Source organism: Manacus candei, unplaced genomic scaffold, assembly GCF_025592945.1.
Source record: "Manacus candei isolate 608988 ecotype Guabito, Panama unplaced genomic scaffold, ASM2559294v1 h1tg000014l, whole genome shotgun sequence".
Lineage (NCBI taxonomy): Eukaryota > Metazoa > Chordata > Aves > Passeriformes > Pipridae > Manacus > Manacus candei.
The window spans coordinates 52,263,648-52,279,551 of record NW_026138062.1 but is presented as its reverse complement, the minus strand read 5'-3'; the positions used below and the strand labels follow the sequence as shown (position 1 = coordinate 52,279,551).

At 46.6% G+C, this 15,904-nt stretch overlaps 1 protein-coding gene across 1 annotated transcript; it reads left to right on the top strand.

The window, feature by feature from the left end:
- Positions 1-387: 387 nt before the first annotated feature.
- LOC127467297 (solute carrier family 2, facilitated glucose transporter member 3) lies at positions 388-9,545 on the top strand. The gene is made up of 10 exons (XM_051779078.1): positions 388-510; positions 3,436-3,531; positions 4,825-4,985; positions 5,272-5,512; positions 5,685-5,847; positions 6,479-6,666; positions 7,031-7,135; positions 7,546-7,647; positions 7,900-8,103; positions 8,609-9,545. Exons 1-10 carry the CDS (start codon positions 496-498, stop codon positions 8,822-8,824), a joined length of 1,491 nt encoding a protein of 496 aa, XP_051635038.1. The 5' UTR covers positions 388-495; the 3' UTR covers positions 8,825-9,545.
- Positions 9,546-15,904: the final 6,359 nt, after the last annotated feature.

The window sequence follows — 15,904 nt, the reverse complement described above, 5'->3', positions numbered from 1 at the left end:
CTGCTTTCGGCGCAAACCAGCGGTATTGTACCAATTAGCCAACGTCTGCGCGTGACATCCAAGGTGTGGTGGGCCCTTGTCCCCGCCGCCCGTGCCTTCTCCCCGCGTCCCTGCGGAGCGGGGAGCGGAGCCGGGGCGCTCCATGGCCACCCCGCCGCCCGGCACGCTCCGCCCGGTGCCACCGCCCGCCCCGCTCCATGACCGCCCGGCCGCCCGGCACGCAAGTTCTCGTCAGAGAGTGGTGCGAGCTCGGAGGGGTGTTTCGTGATTTTTTTTTTTTTTTTTTCCTCTCCTTGAAAACAGAAATGACAGGATGCCCGGCAGCCCCTCCCCGCCCCTCCTTCCCACCCTCCCGCGGCGAGCCCATAAATCCGTGCGGGGCGGGCGCGCTCCAAGTCTCGGGCGTGGGCGGGTGCGGCGCCGCCTCCTCGCGGGTTCCGTTAGGTGGGGACGGGTGGCCGTTCGCCCGCAGACGTTGTCCGGGAGCCGCCGACCATGGATGACAAAAAGGTGGGATGGGGAGCGCGGGGTCCTTCTCGTCCTCTTTCCCCTCGCCGCTCGGGTACCCGGGCGCTTCGGCGGAGGGCCGGGGAGCGGGGATGCTGTCGCGACCGGCGGGCGGCCGGGGTTGGTTGTAGGCTCGGTGGCCGCCGCCGCCGGGTGTCTTGGTCTCAGTGAAGATGGATGCGGCGGTGGTGCCGGCAGGGCCGCTGCTTGGCCCCTTCGGAGGGTGGCTCGGAATAAACCCCCATCTGCGGGAGGGGAGACGGGGCGCGGGGGCGGGCGCAGTTTGGAACGGGTTGCTGTAGGTCGCAGGATCGATTTGGTTTCGTGCGCGTGGCCTGATGATGCACATGATGCTGTCCGGGTTTTAGGGTATTGATCACGAGGTTTGTTTTGCTGGCAGCGCCGCACTCGGTTTGTCTCAGGGTTTAGGATGCTAGAAGGGGGGTTGTTATAAAAGGCATTTTGTTTGGTGGTGGCATGATGTTTAAAGGCATTTTTAAATTTCAAGAAGGCGGCGAAGTGTATCTTTCCCTTCTTTCTCCTATGGAGAAAAGGGGACATTTGTCGATATCGTAGTTCATCTGCAGCTGAGAGTGAGGTGTGTAGCAGTGGCGTGAGCTCATGATGTGGTGTGTTTGAATGTACCAAGAGAGACAGCAAATTCCCAGCGGAACCCGGAGCGGGATGCCGGGGGATTATAGTTAGACGGGAACAGCAGGATCGGGGAAGGACGAGGCCTTGCATCGCCATATTGATGGGGAGATGGGGGCAGTGTGAGAGGATGAGGCAGAGAAAAGGGGAGCGCCCGGTCAAGGTCGCTTAGAGAGGCTGCTCTCGTTGGGCTCAACAAGTTGTACAGCTCTGGAGTTCCACTCGGTGACGGAAGGGAGCTGGTGAGGAGCATCTCCTGGATAACGAATGCTACTGATGCCTGTGGTCGGAGAGAGGGGGTTGGTGTGAATTCCTTGCTGGTGTACAGACCTCAGCCTTGAGCCTTTAGATAGAGTGGGTGGAGCTGTACTATTTCTGAGCTCCCTGTTTGCCTTTTGGGGAGTGAGGCAGTTGCAACAGTAACAAATGATCCATACACTGGATCACGGCCTGGCTCATTGGAGGGTATGGGTCATGCCACGTGATAGCTGGGTGGTAGGAGGCTGGGTAGGAGACAAATAGCAGGCGACAGCCAGGAGAAGGAAGTATGAAGGAGGGCAGAACAACTTATATCTTATGTATGTGCCATGTAGGTGAGGGGTACCCACAAAGCAAGGTACCGGAAGCAAAAGGCCAGCTGTGGTCATCGCAAGCCATGACAAAGCAGAGTCCTGGGGGAAAGGTGCTCTTGAGTTGCAGATGGGTTTTTTTGTTCGCAGTTTAACTATACCTACTGACTAAAGATGACCTAGCCTGGGGTCTTAAAAGTGCTTAAATATTGTAATGCCTTTTTACAGCATCGTCCAGATGCTTTGAAAGAGCTGTGTCCTTGTGGTTCTGTGCCAAATTTTCTCGAGATAAAGATGAGGGGAGAAGTCACAGGGTGCCATGGAGAATGCCTAGACTGCCTAGGGTGTGTTCAGGTGTGAATGCTACCTCGGTGAACATCTGCACCTTGTCCCCTCTGTCTCCATTACTGACCTCGGCAGGAAGAGAACTCAAGCTTGAGACATTTACATGATGTAGGTGGAGGAAGCCATGCCCGAGAGTAATTTCCTCAGTTTCTGTTTACTGGGGCCGAACTGGTAGGCGTCTTAGTGTTGTGCAGGCCAGAAGGACATACATGCTTGGCTTGAAAGACTGGTGAAGGTGGTATGAGCACTGGAAGAAGGCTATTATCAAAAACTGGGCAGTTCTGTGAGCCGGACTAGAAAGTGAGTGACTGAAAGAGCTGTGATAGTAGGCCCCACCAAGTACTTATCTCTACTCTGCCAGTATAAGTACAATAATTGGAAAGTCTTGGAAAAGGGACTGTTAATATTTTTGGAAAAGCTTCCAATCCCTCCTGAGATGGAAACACGATCTTTCCAAATTGTGCCAACTCAAGCACTGTTGGCCTAAGCGCCAGCTCCTGAGTCACCTGCTCCCCCACACCTCCCTCACTTGGAGCTGGCTTAAATGCCACAAGCTTCAAAACCGAATAAAATGTCAGATGTTTTTCACTGACACATTTCTCAGTATGTGAGACTTCTGAGGGTTGGACCTTCCAGCTTTCTCCATGGCTCTGAGGGCTCAGCAGTTTTTGTTTTAATTTAACAGAGATTGACATATACTGAAATTCCAGGGAGTGTGCTTCATTTAAAATATCAACTATTGCCACAGCTTCAAGAAAAATAAACGGGAAGGTTGGCAGTAACTGTTGCCATCTCTGAGGGAGGCTGCTGTGCCAGGTGCCCTGGGGCAGGGTTGGGAAGCTCTAGCCTGGGAAAAACAAGCCTGTTGCTGAAGAGTGCGTGTTGTAACTGTTAGGAGTGACTGCCAGTGTAGCTCATGGGCAGATCTGAGACTCAGTTTATGGGAACTTGTCAGCTGGCACAGGAAAGTTAGACCCTTCTTTCATGACACGCCAGAGATCAGCAAAAGCTTCTGTAAAGCAGATCAACCCAAAATAACAGCTACTAATGCAGCCAGTGTATTCATTACTAATGAGCTGAGAATAGTTGTTAAAGGTCGGGAGATAATAAAGGGGAGGCCCTGACAAGGCCTCCCACTTGTAGTCACAGAACTTTTTCCTTCTGTACAGTTGCATTTCCCTTTCCAGGGAGGGAGATCCAGGGGATGCTACTGGTAGGTACCTACCTTTGCTGGATGAAAGGCCATTCCCGGCCCTTGGTGCACTTGCATATGGCACCTATGAGGTGCAGCTGCTGTTCATGCTGAAGAGAAACTCAAGTTGATTAGAAAGTCAAATTAACTAAATGTTTCCTCTCTCCACAGAAAGTCACAGCACCCCTTATCTATGCTGTTTGCATTGCTGCCATTGGCTCTCTTCAGTTTGGGTACAACACTGGTGTCATCAATGCACCTGAGAAGGTGAGAGCAAGAATGGGCTGGGGAGATGGTATGAGTGAGGGGCTGATGGGAAAACAGAGGTATACAAAGGAGAGGGACTGTCATGCAAGCTTATAATTTGGTTCTGGTTTATGAAGTCAATAAGACGTTTAAAGTCCCCTTTCAAATACAACAATGGACAGGAAGGGCAAACTTTTGGGGAGGAGAAAGAGCACACAGAGAGGTTAATTCTTGTAATTGGGGGGGGGGGGGGGAAGGGCAGGAGGGCTCCATCTGCCATATGTAGTATGTGGAGGAATGTGAGCAACTTCAATTTTGAGTCAGAATAAACCAGCCATGGCAGAAGGAATGTAGCAAGCAGTGTGCAGAAAACAGTGGAGGGTTGGTAAGGATTACAGTTGCCCTAGTTTAGTTTATTTCAGGTTTCTTTATTTTACTTGTTTATTCATTCCTTGTGTTAAGTATAGATTCAGTGCTTGCAAAAGGGTTGTGACTTGGGCACTCTGACCGAATCATCTCATGACTGTAGCCTAAGAAAGGAGAGATGAAGAAAATGAGAGATGTGGTTTTCATGTAACTTTAAGATGGTTCCTCTCTCAAGAACTGAGTCACCAATACCACATCCACCCTGTCTCCGGGAAGAGATGTCACATCACCAGCGGGATGGGGGATGGGGGTTGGTCCTCCCTAGCTAATGTCCTGCTGCCATCTGCTGGGGACAGGCACTCTGTCCCCCCTAGCCCATGCAAAATTTCCTTCATTATCTGGGGGAATGCCTTTGAAATCAGCGTCATGGCCTTGTTGAGTTGTTTTACATAATGCTGCTTTTCAGCCTTACTTCAGTGAAGCCTTGTGTCTCTTTTAATAATGTCCATACCAGAAAGCCCCTCCCTGCTTCCAGTGTTTTGGTATTGCCAGAAATGTCCCCTTCCATTTTCTGTTCACGTTTTCTTGTTCCCTTTCACTCCCAACTGTCTCACACCTCCTCCCAAGAACCACCAGTGACTCATCTAATCCAAAATACTCAGAAGATAAGCCTGTTTTCCCTAATAAACACTGCTGTCTTGTGTGTACCCCACCTGCCCACCCTCACCCCCCAATTCAGTGAAGCAATCTCTCCCTCATCATGCTGTTTCCTCTTTCTGCACCCTCATCTTCCCCTTGTATGACTTGTTGCTGCCTGCTGATTTATTTTTTTTTTTGAGTGGGGGGGTCTATTGTTTTCATGGCAGCAAGAAAGATAGTAGTCTCCCCTCTCCCCAGTGCAAAATACCTCCTTCTGGATTGTAACTGTCTCCACCTGATCTCTTGCAGATCATCCGGACGTTCTTCAACAAAACCCTGTCAGATAGGAGTGGGAGGGCTGTCTCCCAAGAGCTCCTCACGTCCCTGTGGTCCCTTTCTGTGGCCATCTTCTCAGTAGGAGGTATGATCGGCTCCTTCTCAGTCAGCGTGTTTGTCAACAGATTTGGCAGGTAAGTTGGGATGAGGGATACAATCTGTTAGGGTATTTTTCCCTTCTACAATGCAGTTTTTGGAGGAAGAGGGCAGAGGTGAGCGGAAGGGAGGAGGAGATGTCTGGGGATGAAGCGAGAACGTGGGCTGCAAAAAGAAAGGAAAGGTTTCGGGTCAAGGCAGGAGCTGAATGGGTATTATTCTGTTCCCACCACTGAGACAGGAGATCATGGTCAGGTTTATCCTCCTCCCAGTGATTTTCCTGTTGGCAGTTTAAGCTCAGTCTTAACATCTTTTCCTGGGCAGGAGGAACTCCATGCTGCTGGTGAATGTCTTGGCCTTTGCTGGTGGCCTTCTCATGGCCTTCTCTAAGGCGGCAAAGGCAGTGGAGATGCTGATTATTGGCCGCTTCATTATTGGCGTCTTCTGTGGTCTCTGCACCGGCTTTGTGCCCATGTACATCAGTGAGGTCTCACCCACCAGTGTCCGTGGAGCTTTTGGCACCCTCAACCAGCTGGGCATTGTTGTGGGCATCCTGGTGGCTCAGGTAGGCTTGGCACAACCTGCTCATACCCGTGGGGAAGGGAAAGGAGGGCTGGGGGAGGGTGAGGAGGGTTGTACTTGCCATCAGGTGCAGTATGTGGTCCTGTAATACTGGGGTGGGAGCGAGGAACTGAAGTATTTAAATCACTCTGCTTTCTCTCTAATTCTTGGTGTAGATATTTGGCCTCGATGGAATCATGGGGACTGAAGCACTTTGGCCACTGCTTCTGGGGTTCACAGTCCTCCCAGCAATCCTGCAGTGCGTGGGTCTTCTTTTTTGCCCTGAGAGCCCCCGTTTCCTATTGATCAACAAGATGGAAGAAGAGAAAGCACAAGCAGGTAAGAACTCATCTCGAAGGGGCAGGGCAGTGTTCTGGCTCCCAGCCTACACTGAGCTTGAGTGGGAGGCCAGGTCTGACTCTGGAGCCTGTGGTGGATTAGGGTGTGACTCCTGGAGGGCATCAGGCCTGGCGTACCCTCCCATCCTTCAGGTTGCACCAATGCCAGAAAGCACGAGAAACCTGGCATCCCAACAGAGGCTCCAGGTGGGATTAAGACTTGAGGAGTGGCACCTGGCCTGGTGGGAAGCAGCAGGATGAGCTGCTGCCACTCCTCCTGAAAGGCAGGAAATAGGATGACATTTAACAAGGAGCTTGGAGGTCTGAGATCAGCTCTGGTAAGAGCATGAACAGAATTTGAGATCAAATATAAGCTTGGAGATCAATCAACATGACTAGGGCCTGTGCCTGACTTCCATGTTGATCACAACACCCTGACCTGGGTTGAAAAGATGAGCAAGGCTGCATGTAGAGGCTTGGTCTTTCCCGTGTAACAGGCCCAAACACCAGCTGGCAGGTGTTCCACTCTTCCTGTTGTGCCCTTCCTGAAATAGCAGGGCAGGATACAGACATGCACCCATGGCCGGTAGGTCTGAGTATTATGCCTGACATTTTTTGATTCCTCCCTCCAGTTCTCCAGAAGCTCCGTGGTACGCAAGATGTGTCTCAAGACATCCAGGAGATGAAAGAAGAAAGTGCTAAAATGTCCCAAGAAAAAAAAGCCACTGTGCCAGAGCTCTTCCGTTCTCCAAACTATCGCCAAGCCATTATCATTGCCATCATGCTGCAGCTCTCCCAACAGCTCTCAGGCATCAATGCTGTGAGTTATCTTCCTGTCCCATCTGCTGGGCCTCCCTTATCTATGGCTAAACTTGCACTTGCCACTGATGCAGAGAGAACTGTACCTCCAAAAACCTCTTTGTGCCTTGACTGGAGGTCACTGTTGTATGATATGGCAAAGATGGCTGAGATGGAAGGTGGATGTTGTATTGGCTTTCACTTTTCCCACGCACACTGTGGCAAGACACTGCAGCCTTGCACCAAGTGAATGAACCATGACTGGAACTGTGGAGTGCTGCTTAGAAACTCCCTGTTGGGATGTGCAAGCCAATTAGGCAGAGAATGAGGGACATGCTCTCAAACATGGGATCATGACTGTGTCCAACTTTTGCTTCTCTTCCCAGGTATTCTATTATTCAACTGGGATTTTTGAAAGAGCTGGTATCAAACAGCCTGTGTATGCCACCATTGGAGCTGGCGTGGTGAACACGGTCTTCACTGTTGTGTCGGTGAGTGGAAGGAGACCTGGGCCTCTTTAAGAGATGTGACTAAAGACAAGTAGCCAGTGGCTGTGGCAAAGCATTGAGCTAGGCAATGACCTGTAGGAGCAAAGAAAAGAATTAATCAAAGGCATTTGTGGGAGGAGAGGTGGGCAGAAAGAGGTATTGTTTTCCTAGGTGAAAAGAAAGGTGAAAAAGGAGGAGTGCATGGGGGAAAAGTAATGAGAGAAAGCAGCAGCAAGAACCAGAGTGGAAAAACTTGTGCTGAGGATGGAGTAGTCTGGTGACCTGAACTGAGATCACCACTGTCACTGAGGACTATAGGCAGATGAGAAAAGAGGTGCAGGACACACTGAGCAAGGGAGCCTGTCATACTTTTACTACCAAAGTAATGGATTTTTCTTCTAACCTTTTTCCAGCTCTTCCTGGTGGAGCGTGCAGGGCGCAGGACCCTCCATTTAGTTGGTTTGGCTGGCATGGCTGTGTGTGCTGCTGTTATGACTATTGCTTTAGCTCTGAAGGTGAGTAAACAGTGTTCTTATTCATGGTGACCCCAGCAGGGGACCTATGAGACTTTACATCTGCAGTGCTGTGCTGTAGGGCAGGTATAGCTGGGGCTATACATGAGTGTGCAGTAGGGAGCGTGATTTTCTAACTCTGGAAACTGCTACAGTGTTCACAGTGCAGCTGAGAAAGTTGTGACACTGGAGTTGGCATTGTGCTGTGCCATGTTTGCCTCAAACTGCAGCTGATTGTATTTTGTTCCCTTGCAGGACATTTTGGAATGGATCAAATATATCAGCATTGTTGCCACTTTTGGCTTTGTGGCTCTTTTCGAGATTGGCCCTGGCCCTATCCCGTGGTTCATTGTGGCAGAACTCTTCAGCCAGGGCCCACGACCTGCAGCCATGGCAGTGGCTGGGTGTTCCAACTGGACCTCCAATTTCTTGGTGGGAATGCTCTTCCCCTATGCAGAGGTAAGTCCTGGTTTATAAAGCACTGTGGGAGCACTGCAGCATTGAAATAGGTGTCCAGAAAGGCTGTAGAATCTCCATCCACGGAGACTTCCAGCACATGACTGTGTGACCTTTAATAACCTGACCTCTCCTGGAAGCTGTCACTGCTTTGAGCAGAGGGCTGGTGAATCCGGAGGTCCCTGAGTCAGTCTTTAGATTGTTACTGAAGTACCATTGCTCACCTTATATTCTGGTGTCTCAACTGCTTGAAGCTTGCAAATAGTTGAAAGAGCCATCTCTGTTAGCACATCAAGGCTTTCCCTTTAAAAGCCTCAATTTTAGTCACCCCTAGGAACATTAAAATCTTTCAGAAGCCCACAGGAACCTGATTTAATTTTAAAAAACATTGATGAGAAGAAGAGCACTGTTGGAGAAATGTGTTGGAATTTTGACCTGTCAATGGCAAATGACCTTGCATTTAGATTTATTTTCAAATCAAAACCTCTTGCTTTTGTCCTCCCTGCAGAAACTGTGTGGCTCCTATGTCTTCCTCATCTTCCTCGTTTTCCTGGTCATCTTCTTTGTCTTCACGTTCTTCAAAGTGCCGGAGACCAAGGGCAGGACTTTTGAAGACATCTCCAGGGGCTTTGAAGGACGAGCAGCATCCAACCCTACATCCCCTTTAGAGAAGAACCCCATGGTGGAGCTGAACAGCATACGACCTAACAAAGAAGTTGCCTAAGATTTGTGAAACACCCATTCTTCAACTCTCACATGCCTAAAGAGTCATTAAAGGAATAAGTAAAGAAAACCATGAGAACTGGGACATTTTTCCCCTCCTCAATTGCTGCTATTTTCTTCTTTTCACCCACATGCTTGCCCATTGTGCCAGGCTTACCAGCATTAATCGAATCTGATATGGGTGGTCTGCCATACTGGAAAGCACCTGGCACTTGCAAAAATAATCTCATCTTTCCTGTCAAACACCAGGAGAACAGAGAAGAGCTGGCAATGTTTTTTGCTTTCCTCACATCAAATTGCCATTTGGGGTTGACATACTTATGCACACAGTGACCATTATGTATTTGAATTACTATTTTTGTAGTGAGTTAAAGTGACCCGCTAAACAAGTCCCCAGCCCTTTGAGTCTATCTTGTGTGCGTGTGTACAGTGTTACACTGGAATTTAGCAAGCCTACCAAAAAGCCAGGTTGCTTTTTCCTATCCAGTGTGCACTTTTTTTAGCCTCAGGTAAAAGGGGACCAAGTCACATGCATATTTTTCCTGCTCTTTTATTTTTTTTTTTTGTATAGACAAACTGAAAGCATACTTTTACTTCAGTTTATTTATTTGTATGTCACTTTGTAAATATTTATTTTTTTAATGGTGTACAAAAATGTACAGATAAAGAAATTGAGGAAGTTTAAGAGAAATAGCTATTCTAACAAAAGATGCTGTAGACTTGAGGCGCAATAAGGACTGTAAAGGAGGAATGTGGTACTAAAAAAGAGATCATTTTGGGTGGTATGTACAACAGAGCCAATTATGCACATTACCTTTAAGTTATTTGTGCCCTCTGGAAAGAAATTCAAGGAATTGTGTACTTGTGAGAAGAGGTATGTTTCTTCACCAAAATCTCTGTTATTAGGGATTTTTTGGTGGCTATTTTAAATAACTGTTCCCAAGTGTTCATTAGGAAGTGATATTGGAGCTTACAATGAGTGTTGTTAGATTATATTTTCAGACATGGTTTTAAGCATTCTATGGATGATTGAGGGTGGTGATTGCTAACCAGAAAGTAACTTTTCCTGCCTTCTCTTGATTTTCTTTTTGGCTTTTCTGTTGTATTCTAATAGGTCATAAAGTCTGAAATTTGCAGATTGTTACTTAAAGGCGTGCAAGGACAAAAATTATTTTTCAAAGCTATATTTTTCTTAGCAGTTGTTCCTATAAATATTACAGAGGCATGTAGCATGACCCTTCTGGACACAGGCATGGTCAGTTATGGTACATGTAAGTTCATAAAAGTAGACATGCAGGACTAGAGAACAGAGGTACTGGAAGTTGCTAGTTTAGCAGTATGAAAGGTCTGTAGTGCTCAGTCCCCTGCTTGGTTGCAGACCTAATGTTTTTGCCCCATGTATCCTCTCTGGAATATCTGCATGATGATGTGGTGCTCAGCAGCGTGCTGTGTAGGTGTGTACAGCTCTGTAATAGTGCCTCTGTTAAAAGGGATGTGGCAGACAGTAATTGTACATCAGAAAACGTTGGTATCCCCACTTGTCATACTGCTGGGCAGTTGAGAGTGTGTGTGCATGCACTCTGGCTAGCACAGTTCAGTTCAGGTAGGCAAAAAGTAGCACGTAGGTTATACTTGCAGTCAAGGGGTGGGAGCTTTACTTCAGTGACTGCACTGCTCTGTCAAGAGACTCCAGGCCTGTGCCTGTCCAGGCCTGCACAAGCTGTCTAAAGGTAGCACAGAGGTAGGTCCAATTTAACCTCCTGCTCTAAGATGAAGTCTGCATCTAGTCTGCAGTTTTGGACTTGATCAAACTCAGGTCTACCTGCTGGAATTCATTACTGGATTTGCTAGAAGAGACGCAAGCTCACGGAGTCCAAGTTGGGTAAAAGGAGGAAAGGCTCAGAAAGGTAGGAAGGACAGCAAGACTTTTGTAGCATAGATAGCCCAAGCTTTCTTACCAACATACTGCTTCAGAACAGGTTAGAGAAGTTCCCATTGATGTATATTCTGGGGGGTCTGTCTGACATTTTCAGTAACTAGTGATGATGTTTCTATCTTCCCTAATATGATACAGTTGCAGAGATCAGTTAAATTTGCTGCTGTGAATTAATTTGAAATACCCCAGCTTTGCACAGTGCAGTTGTATTACATCCAATTTTACCTAGCTTTTTATCAGGCTTACATGCCAGATATTTATTCTCAGAAGTATTGTATAAGACTTCTTTCCCAACTTTGACATTTTGACTCAGTTACACAGATTTCTGTGCCCTTCCTTTGACCCTCCAGCACTTCCAGACATGATATTTCTATATGGAGTATCTGTATGTTAGGAAATTACCCCTATGGCTGTGCATAAGAGCATTCCATACTTTGCATCAGATGTGTGTTGGCTTGGACCGAAATGTGTAGGCCTTTCTCACATGGTATCTCTTCGTTATTTTCTTTTTCTGTAACAGCATTGTGAATATTTTGGATGGATTTTATATGCTTATTAATGTGGTTGTTTCCTGGTTTTGAAATAAAAAATATTAAATAAGTGTCTGATTTGGATCTTGCTTTTACCTTGTAGGTCTTCTGTTTCTTATTCCTTTATCACAGCCTGGGACTATACCCTGAAATGTCACCCGCATCAACCCTGCAACCTTTTTGGCTAGCTCAGCACTCTTTGCTGTTTTAGTCAAGTGGAAATGGTAATTCCTCTCAACCTCCATGCAAATCACCTTTAATTCCCTTACTGTTACTCCTTAGGAGTTTTTAAACTAAAAAGGTGTGCATCTCTGCTTCCTGTTTACCCAAATCCTTTTGTTTGCCTACAAATACTTTCCCAGTGTTTCTCAGTAACAGGGAGAGGGATGTTGTTGGAGGTTATGAATCCTGTCCGGAGATAAAGTACCTGAGATTTCTACCCCTGCTCTCTTCTTGCTGTGGTCCTCAACTTCTATGCTAGGAGGGTGAAGAAGAGGCCCCTTTTCCTGTAGCTGATGCTTTGCTCCCTCTGTCTGGCAAGTGACCTTTGTCCTCCTCTGACATCATGCCCATGTGTTGTGAAGAGAAAACCCCACTGCCCAACAGAGCAAGCCAGTTCCCAAAAGCTGATCCTACAGCTCAGGGACTGTGGTGTTCTGTGGCCCACTATTGGGTCTGGACTGCTCTCACCCATGGCTCTCTTGCCTAGGGAGTACTGGGCATCCACCTATTCTCAGGTTCTCCTTTTCCTGCCCTACAGCTATCTAACAAGTCCAAAAAGTCAATGCTTGTGTTTTTGGCAGAAACTATAGGAACAGTTCATCAAAAAAATGTGGAAATAAAATATCCTTTAGAGGAGGAGGATGGACTGAAGTTAGAGGAAGGAAAAGATGACAGAACCCAGAGCAGGATTCTGGCTAATATGGCTCCGGAGTCAGCAGGCTGCAATGAGGAAACAGTAGGGAATAATCTAAAGTCTGAAAAAGCTCAGCATAACAGAGATCCAGTATAGACTTTCTGAAGCCTGACATTACTGGCTGCTGCATGCTCCTGGCCTGTGTTTTGCTAAGTTTGGTATGCAACCAGCCTTGGAGCTGGGGAGTGCTCTGGGCTAATCTGTCTAGGATTGTTTTTCAATTCTAGCTGAGCTAAAAAAATAAAGCCCAGCCATCCAAACTCATAAGCATATCTAGCTCAAACTTAACTCTTAATATTTCGGTTTTCTTTGTCAAAATAGGAAGCAAAGAGCAAATTCACTTGGGGCCAAAGCACGTGATTCACTGAGCTCTAAATTAATGTTTTGTGTAGTTTTCGTGATAAATGAGGCTTTGTTTTAGATCTGGTTATTTTTGAAAATTGTAAGGAAGCTTCAAAAGGAAAACCTGTTTGCACTTAAATGGTTTGAATGTGTGAAAATGGGTTGTTTTCAGTTGAAACTGTTCATCACATCCAAGTGAGCATGTAGGCAGTTCTTGTGGCCTCCACAATCCCCCACAGAAATGAGTCACTGGAGAACCCTTCAAAGAGTGAAACTACTGCTGAGTTGACAAGAGAAGGCCCCCAAAGGTCACAAGTGACATCAGCCACATCAAACGTTTCAGTGCTGTTTTACAGGCTAGAGCATGATAGAGTGTCACAGCATCACTGACAATATTTGTCACTTTTTGCTTGTGCTATTTGTGATGAACATATTTGTGTACCAGGCAAAAATAGCATTTTATTTCTGTGAGAAGAAATGTGGGGGGAGAAAAAAAAAGAACAAAACCCACATTTTATTGGAGGTAGATTTCACTGATGCATGCCCAGTGCACAAATCTTTATATTTGATTTTGTGCTCTAAAAAGAGCACATTTGAGTTCCAGACATTTCAGGAGCTGGGGCTGCTTCTCCCTTGGGAACAAATCTGGATGAGAGCCCAAGCAGAACTGCAGTCTTACCTCCAAGCAAAGTTGCTAAGCCTTTCTTTGAGGGCTACTCCAAGAAGGAACATTTGCTAGTGTGGTGGGGGACTGTGCCATCATAGGTTTCATTTGAGAGGAAGGAAGGTGTGGACACACTGCTAATGCCATTATGATGGACTGTGATGGAGCAGCAGCAGGAGGTGACTCAGTAGAATGTTTTCTCATGCTGTACACATCATGAGAAAGATCCTGACAGCAGGTAAATCAAACACAGTTTGCTGTGCAGAAAACTTACGTGTCCTTGGCTTTTTTTCAGGCTTTCTATAGATGTGACCAAGAACGCAGTTCTAATGTTTTCTGCACTTTTAGAAGGATTCTTTGAAGACATGAGAGATGCCTACTGGAAAACCTGGGGTACATGTCTGTGGTCTGTCACTTACGCTTTAGCCTGGCTCTGTCCTTACACTGTGAGTTACCAGACAAAAAGCAGTTATCTTCATAGCATGCTGCTGTGAAAGACATCACTCAGCCTGTCTTAGACGAGGAAAGAAAATTGTATTGTTTCCTAAAATATCTATCGCTAAGGCAATTTAATAGGTGTTACTTGAAAGTATGCCATTTCTAGTGGAGACAGACTGTGTAACTTCTAAAATAATTCACTTGCTGTGACAAATCTTGTTTCTATGCTATATCTCACTAAATTACAGTGTTTACAAGAATTGTCTCTTCCTTTTCCATAAGACACAGCTTTAGCATGCCTGATAGACACATGACTGACCTGCTAAGTCTGTTTTCTGCTTGTGTTGCACAACTGTTTTCTGTTTAGCAAATGGGCACATGGATTTATGTAAGGCAGTCACATTGGTGCACCAGTCACTGTGACATGCAGTGTGGGACCATTGCAGATCACGTACTGAACCAGTAACTGGTCACCCATACAGTGATCAACCTGATCAAACAGCACCCGACCTTTCATCTCTGGTCTCTGTTTCATCCTGATTTTTAGTCTTCTCCATCATGAACAAATTTACCTTCCATCAACAAATTTGCATCTCCATCACAAACAAACTCAGATGTTTTTTGCTTCCTTTATATTCCTGTCACCAACTGCTATTGTCTGCCATATTATCTTGTTTTCTGCCATATTATCTTGTTTTTAACTTTTTACATTAAATTCTTTGGAGTCTGGACTAGCTTTATTGCCCCTTTGCTTTGCTTATTTCTTTCAGAGTGCTCTCTCTGGTATGGATCAAAGCTCACAACGACAGTCTTAACCTCATAACTCTTCTTTGACCCTAGGCTGTGATGCAAGTCTATGACCTAAAGAGTCCTCAAGGTTTAGGACACAGCAACCAGAATAATTTTCCACTGAGGAAGGCAAAAGGACCCAGAACCAGGAGAGGATGAAGGCTGGCATCAGTGGTGAAGGTGTGGAGGGACATGGACACAGCAGTGTAACAGCAGACATTGATATGTATGGAAGAGCCCATAGGTGTCTGAATATAGAAGAGAAACAGTGAAGACTATGAGGATGTAGTGAAGCAATCAGTAAAAAGAGAATGGTGGGTTGCTGACCTCTGAGGACAGAATCATAGAATGGTTTGGGTTGGAAGGGACCTTAAAGACCACCTAGATCCAACTCCTCTGCTGTGGGCAGGGACAACTTCCACTAGACCAAGTTGCTCAGAGCCCCATCCAACTTGGCCTTAAACACTTCCAGTCATGGGGCAGCCACAACTTCTCTGAACAACCTGTGCCAGTGCCTCACCACTGTCACAGTAAAGAATTTCTTCTATATATCTAACCTAAATTTCCCCTCTTTCAGTCTGAAGCCATTCTCCATTGTCCTATCACTACAGTTCCAGATGAAAGGTCCCTCTCCATCCTCACTGTATCCCTTCAGACACTGGAAGGGTGCTATGAGGTCTCCACTCAACCTTCTTTTCTCTGAAGGAGGAATGTGATGCAAGCTAAAAGATCCCCAAGATCTGGAAGGAAGATGAGGCATGCATAAGTGTGAAAAGGTGGAACAGGGCTGAGAGAGAAAAATGTAAACTTTGACAGAAGCAGGTGAGAAACTGAGGAAAAGAAAGACTGAAGACAACGTGTGGTAGAAAGGCAACAGGCACAGCATCAAGATATGGGCCCTTGAGATGTATGCAAAATAAAATGAAGCCCAATAGTACTCCAGTAGCTTATGACTCATAGGCAAGGGGTCATCAGTTCTTCAGGGAAAGAGAAATAGAGGTGTCACCTCCACTGTGCATGTCCACGAGTATCTTTGCAGCTGAAACAAATAGCTGTGTCCGTGATAGTGTTCCTTGCAGTAGGACCTCACCTCTTGGTCCACAAAGACTGAGTTCTGTTTGCTTGAAAGATGGCACTAAAAATGCCTCTCAAGGGCCACAGGCAGGGAAAACTGATGGGCATGCAAGATACAGCTGGCTCAGCTGGACTAAACTTATCAGAGTGGCATATCAGAAGCAGCCTTACCATAAACACAAAGCAGAGGCACCTTCCTACCTGTGTTAGGTAATGTAAGACAAGGTTCTGACAAACAGAGCTGGACAAGGCCAATGTCAGCCAAGCCCAGTGTGGACAGACACCACCACTGCACTGAAACCTGCAGGGGCTTGTCCAGCTCAGAAAAACCACCAGTGCAGAAGTGTTGAGAGAAGTCAGCTTCCTCATTTCATGCCAGAGACAAAACTTCA

Excerpts from the sequence above, each read along its gene's own strand:
- LOC127467297 (XM_051779078.1), top strand. Across the intron at positions 3,532-4,824 it reads TCATCAATGCACCTGAGAAG|ATCATCCGGACGTTCTTCAA; the intron begins GTGAGAGCAAGA and ends GATCTCTTGCAG. Across the intron at positions 7,136-7,545 it reads CGGTCTTCACTGTTGTGTCG|CTCTTCCTGGTGGAGCGTGC; the intron begins GTGAGTGGAAGG and ends ACCTTTTTCCAG.